This window comes from Puma concolor, chromosome E2, assembly GCF_028749965.1.
Source record: "Puma concolor isolate L17-30 chromosome E2, mPumCon1.1.hap2, whole genome shotgun sequence".
NCBI classification, from domain to species: domain Eukaryota; kingdom Metazoa; phylum Chordata; class Mammalia; order Carnivora; family Felidae; genus Puma; species Puma concolor.
Window position 1 is genome coordinate 57410077 of NC_141681.1, and position 6317 is coordinate 57416393.

Genomic DNA, 6317 nt, shown 5'->3' on the forward strand with positions numbered 1-6317 from the left:
GGCTTCCCAGGTATATATTTATGTCTTCTACAAGCAGTAGGTGCAATAATACTATGAGTGCCTGGGTGGCTTAGTCAGGCATCTGACCATTGATCTCGGCTCAGGTCACGATCTCACGGTTGGTGAGTTTGAGCCTCGCATCAGGCTCTGTGCTGACAGTATGCAGTCTGCTTGGCATTCTCCCTCTCTCCCTGTCTGCCTGCCCCTCCATCATTCATGCATGCTCGCTCGCTGTCTCTCAGAATAAACTTAAAAGAAGAAATCAGTGATATTTATCAACTTAAGGACATCCTAATATTACTTTTTTTTTATCATTGTCACCTATAAAATTCTGCCAAATATCTTGGTTTGCAGTTACCAACATGATCATCTGTCTTTCTCCTTAACTTCTTTTTCTTTCTTCCTTTCTTTCTTTCTTTTTTTTTTTTTTTTTAAGTAAACTGTCCCTCCAAGTTGGGGCTTGAACTCACAACTCAAGAATTACATGCTTTACAGACTTAGCAGCCAGGTGCCCCTATGCTGTAATCTTTTATTGGTGACAGTATTTGGAAATATATTTAATAATTTGGGATCCCTTATGTATGTGAGATTTGTTAAATATTGGTGGCAATCTTTGTAAGATATTGGGAAATTATTTGCAAGCATTATTCTTTTGAAGTATAGTAAACATAACATTTGTGAATGGCCCAAGTAACATGGATCTATCTGATAGTGAAGAATAATAGAGTATCACTGATAAACTATCATCTGGTGCTGTCTTTGTGAAAGACTTCCTGTACAAATATTGCTGTTTCCGCCCCTTCCCCCCTTCTCCCCCCCCCCCCCCCCCACTGGCCCATGCACAAGGTTCACTTCAGAATTTGTACTTCTGGGGTCAGTGCCATGAAGTACACATTCCTAGAAATGTCCACGTCAACTGGACTTTCTAGTTAACTGCACCGAGTTGTACAAAGCATATCTAATGATTTGTGATACATGTTTGTTGCATCACAGCCTTCCTTTCGCTCTTCTTGAAAAATCCTCCCTGGGCCTTTTGTATCCTTACTTGTCCCTGCTCAGAACGTGCCTTATTTTTCAGCTTAGGAGCCTGAGCGTAAACAGACAATTATATTTTAAGGACGGTGACATTCTCCAGGAAGTGCAGGGTCTGATTAAATACTTGTGTTTCACTGCTGTTCTCTCCTGGGCCAGATCTCAATGTTTTTCTATTTCTACCAAGTGAGACTCTGTCTATCCCCATCTATTATGGAAAAGGAAAACACTCCTCCAAAACATTCGGTCTGTCTCTTTGGAGAGGCTAACTAGAAACTCTAATTGTTTCTGGGAATTGGGAACTGGAAGGATTTTTTTTTTTTTTTTTTAAGATTAATTTCAGCTGCCACATTGTACAGCGTCATTGGAACTGCCCGCGAAGTGATAATTGTAGTTCTGTGGAGAGTTGAGATCACAGAATCACAGACTCTTATCATAGGGTCTGGCTGCCTCCCTCCCACATGAGCAAAGGGTGTCATGACTGTCACACTGAGCTCACTGTCCCAGCAGCAGGAAAGAGATACGTGAGTATTTTTCTGTTTCAGCCTGAGACACAGATTATGTTTGGAGATGAGGCATATCACAGTCCGGGGAAATGCTCCTGTCTGGGGAAGGGATTCTTCTGAGGGTAGAAAGTGACACAGAAACAGTCCCATACAGGAAGAAATAATAATTTCTGAGGCACAGGCTGAACTTGGGGAGAGGAACCAGAGGTCTGAGACCCTATATCAATCTCCAGTTGTTCCTAATGTTTATCTTACTGTGATCTTCACTGATGATGATGGTTGGGCTTCATTCTGAGCATTAGTGGATTCTGGTTTTTATGATCCTTAAGACTATAATTCAGAAGTTAATCTGCTCTATAGAAATCATGGAGTGATTTCCAGGATTAGCATTGTTATTTCAGTAAGAGTTGTGTGGATGTGATAATGAGTTTGATGGAGCTCATTGAACCATTCCTCCCTGTACGAACAGTGTGGTCAAGTGACACTTGCTGGCGTGTGATTTTTCTGTTACTTAGGTTTGGTGTGTTTAATGGAGGTGTTAATTATCTCTCTTTTGAAAATACCCATAGTCTGTTGATCTAGGTGGGACAGTTTTCCTCCATGAAGTTAGTGAAGCAGCCTTCAAGGAAAAGTTAACTTGAGGGTTTAGATGGCAGAGTAAACTAAGGACTTGGCATTTTTCAATCTCAAATGTGCCTTCTGATATTTTTTCTAGCTTGTAATACTCTAATGTGTCATTTTCAGACTCACCCCTGTGTTCTCCTATTTGAATTTTTTCAGTGCATAAGATTTCATGTCTCAAATTCCATCTTGCATAGGACTTGTTTTATATTTTTATATGTTTTATATTTTTACATGAAATAAAGACTAATTGAGTTTTTATCCTAAACATATTTCAGTACTTACTTAAATTTCAAATTCAACTGCTTAGGAGAAAAAAAAAAACCCATAGTATGCAATAATTTATATGGTAGATCTCACTGGAAAAAATAAATGATATGATTCATTACTTTGCTATCCCCATATTAACCCATATTCTAATTTTTTTTTTTAGCTAAATTGTTTTTTAATGTTTATTTATTTGGGGGGTGGGGGAGGGAACAGAGCACAAGTGGAAGAGGAGCAGAGAGAGAGGGAGACACAGAATCTGAAGCAGGCTTCAGGCTCCGAGCTGTCAGCACAGAGCCCGATGCGGGGCTCGAACTCAGGAACTTCAGGATCATGACCTGAGCCAAAGTTGGACCCTTAAGTGACTGAACCACCCAGGCGCCACTGACCTATATTCTACAGTCAGTTTGATACTGGAGAATTATTTAGTGCATCTGCATTGTAAGACCTTCGATGGTCTTGCTAGTGGTGCTAGTCAATAGCCTAAATACTAAAAAATAATTAATTAGCACAATTAAATGTAAAATACAGCAAGTTTCAAATATGACAATGTGTAAGTATATTTGGATTATTTAAAGAATACAAGATCTGAGAAAGTAGTATGATGCCAACGGCCAATGTCACTGCAACCCGGCTACTCAGGTTCAAACCATGGCTCTACTACTAACATTTAGTTGAGTCACTTAACCTCTTTTCAGCTAAATTCTCCTTATCTGGGGGCACCTGGCTGGCTCAGTCAGTAGAGCTTATGACCAACTCTTGATCTCTGGGTCGTGAGTTTGAGCCCCACGTTGGGAGTTAACAACAACAACAAAAACACTATAAATTCTCCTCATCTGTAAAAGGAAGATAATGTTAGGTACTAACTTGGAGAGTTGTAAATATTAAATGTTATAAATAAAGCGTTAATAACAGAGACCCATACATTGCAAGTGCTGTATAAGGAAATACATCAAACTTGGAAAAATCTCTTAACAAAAGAAGAATATATATTAGAAATAAGTTATCAGGGAAAAGTAAGAGTAAGTAGAGATTTTGGGATATAATTTTTCTTGAAAATTGTAGCCCATTCCCAGTGTCTCCACACAGAATCCTCTTCTTTGCGAAAGTGAATATTGAGCCCTGGAAAATAACTGAATGACGTCTGTGGATTTGAAAATTGCAGTAATCTTCCTGGTCCAGATTACCATTGGAATCCTGGGGAATTTCTCACTCTTATATCATTATATGTCCCTTTGCTTCAATGGAGGTAGGTCAAGATCCACAGATGTGATTTTCAGGCACTTGACTGTAGCCAACTCTTTGGTCATTCTCTCGAGAGGAATCCCGGAGACCATGGCAGCTTTTGGGTTGAGATATTTTCTCAATGACTTTGGATGCAAAGTTGTTTTCTATATGCACAGAGTGGCCAGGGGTGTGTCCATTGGCACTACCTGCCTCTTGAGTATCTTCCAGGCCATCACCATCAGTCCCAGGAGTTCCAGGTGGGCAGAGATGAAAGCAAAAGCCCTGAAGTACATTGGCCCCTCCACCATTTTGTGCTGGATTCTGCACATGTTGGTAAATATCATAGTACCTATGTATGTGATTAAAAAATGGAGTAATGAAAACATCACAACTATAGACTTTAAGTACTGTTCAGCTACACTTCATGACAAAGGTACAGACTTCCTATGTGCAACTGTCACATCCATCCCTGATGTTTTGTGTTTGGTGCTCATGTCCTGGGCCAGTGGCTCCATGGTTTTCATCCTTTACACACACAAGCAGAGGGTCCAACACATTCATAGGAACAACCTGTCATCTAGATTCTCCCCTGAGACCAGAGCCACTCAAACCATCCTTGTTCTGGTAAGCACCTTTGTATCTTTTTATACCCTCTCTTCCATCATTTACATTTGTTTTTCTTGTTTTGGCAAGACCACTTGGTGGCTTGTGAACACCTCTGCCTTAATCAATATCTGTTTCCCAACTGTCAGCCCCTTTATTCTCTTAAGTTGTAACCCCTGTGTATCTAGACTCTTCTGTACATGTACTGGAAGAAATACACAACTACCCCATCTCACCAGAAACATATAAATTGTATGTTTTTTACCATGTTTGGTCATTGATATACTCATTCCCAGTAGAATCCTACACACAATTACAAGCCAGTCTCCTTGTAGATTGAGTTGTGAAAAAGACAGGAAGAGCATCTGTTTCAGTAACAACTGAAATATGAAAATACTTCTGGAGAAAGATGGGCATGTAAAATACTTTCAGGTAAACATTAGAGCAATGAATTGCAGAAGACAAAGGAAAACAGACAAGAAGACATGTCAGCTGATACTTAGAAAGTGTGCAGGTAGGAAGCAAACAGACGTTTCGTTTCATCAAGTTAAATGTATGTGGGGAGTCTTTAGAAGGTAGATTGTTCTGGGGTGCCTGCGTGGCTCAGTCAGTTAAGCCTCTGACTTCAGCTCAGGTCATGATCTCACCATTCGTGGCTTCGAGCCCCACATCGGGCTCTGTGCTAACAGCTCAGAGCCTGGAGCCTGCTTCAGATTCTGTGTCTCCCACTCTCTCAGCCCCTTCCCCACTCATACTCTGTCTCTCTCTCACAAAAATAAACATTAAAAAAAATTTTTTTTAGAAGGTAGTTTGTTCTAAGTCTTGATGCCAGTTGGCTCTGTTAACAAGAAATGGATTTAGGGTCATCTCCTACATTTCCGATTTTATGAAGCAATTTTAAGGAGGAGTCTTTCACTTGGAGCAGCTAGAGTAGTAGCATTTGGAAGTTATTGTACTATTATTTATATCAGTATAATTTCACATTTTTTTTTTTAATGTTTCTTCATTTTTGAGAGAGACAGAGTGTGAGCAGGGGAGGGGCAGAGAGAGAAAGAGACACAGAATCCCAAGCAGGCTCCAGGCTCCAGCACAGAGCCTGACGTGGAGCTCGAACTCACAACCGTGAGATCATGACCTGAGCTGCAGCCGGACGCTCAACCGACTGAGCCACTCAGGTGCCCCTCACATATAGTTTCTAATATTTTGCATTATAATTCAAAACTGACATTTATTGTCTTATTCAGATTGTTCCAGCTTTGGCCATTTGGCATACTCGGATATGTATATACTTTTTAACTTTCTTACTTTCTGACAGTACAAGATACTCATGTTCATCTTATATATGTTTTATTATTTTTTAATATGTATATATTTAAATGTTTATTATTTTGAGAGGGAGAGAGAGAATCCCAATCAGGCTTTATGCCCAATGTGGAGCCTGACACAGGATTCGATCTCACCTTCTGAGATCATGACTTGAGCCGAAATCAAGAGTCTGATGTTCAGCCTCCTCAGTCACTCAGGCGTCCTTCTTTACTTTTGAACAGCTTAAATAGTATTGGTTTACCTATGAACATAACCTCCTCACTGTTAAGCCATGTCATCAGGGTACGTTTGTGTGTGTTTGTTGCGGGGGGGGGGGGGGCTCTTTGATAGATTATCCCTGTTTCTTCCATCAATATTATTCAGTTTAGAATTTATTCTACATGGGTCAAACCCCATTTTGGGCATAGAGTTTACTTAAACAAAAAAACAAACAACCTCATTAGAATGTACTATCTCATTTTGATTAATAAAATCAGTTTCTTTTATGGTATCAATGAATATTATTTAAGGTATTCAATATGTAAGTGTTTTGTACAGTTTTAATACATTTCATATCTTCATTATAATTTATTTATAAATATATTATGCTTTTTTCTAATATGTTTAGATTTTTAAACTTCATCTTTTGTTTACTTTCTACAGAGAACATTTCTAACATACTGAATTCTGTGTGTCGTGTATGTATGTGTATCCGTATATGTATGCATAACAACATGTGTGCGTGTTTATACGTGT

At 39.3% G+C, this 6317-nt stretch overlaps 1 protein-coding gene across 1 annotated transcript; it reads left to right on the forward strand.

The window, feature by feature from the left end:
- Positions 1 to 823: 823 nt before the first annotated feature.
- On the forward strand, positions 824 to 4513 carry LOC112851197 (vomeronasal type-1 receptor 4). Its single transcript, XM_086688425.1, has one exon. The coding sequence runs from the start codon at positions 3564 to 3566 to the stop codon at positions 4503 to 4505; it is 942 nt and encodes a 313-aa protein (XP_086544551.1). The 5' UTR covers positions 824 to 3563; the 3' UTR covers positions 4506 to 4513.
- Positions 4514 to 6317: the final 1804 nt, after the last annotated feature.

Excerpts from the sequence above, each read along its gene's own strand:
- LOC112851197 (XM_086688425.1), top strand. The coding sequence starts at position 3,564 with ATGACGTCTGTGGATTTGAAAATTGCAGTAATCTTCCTGGTCCAGATT.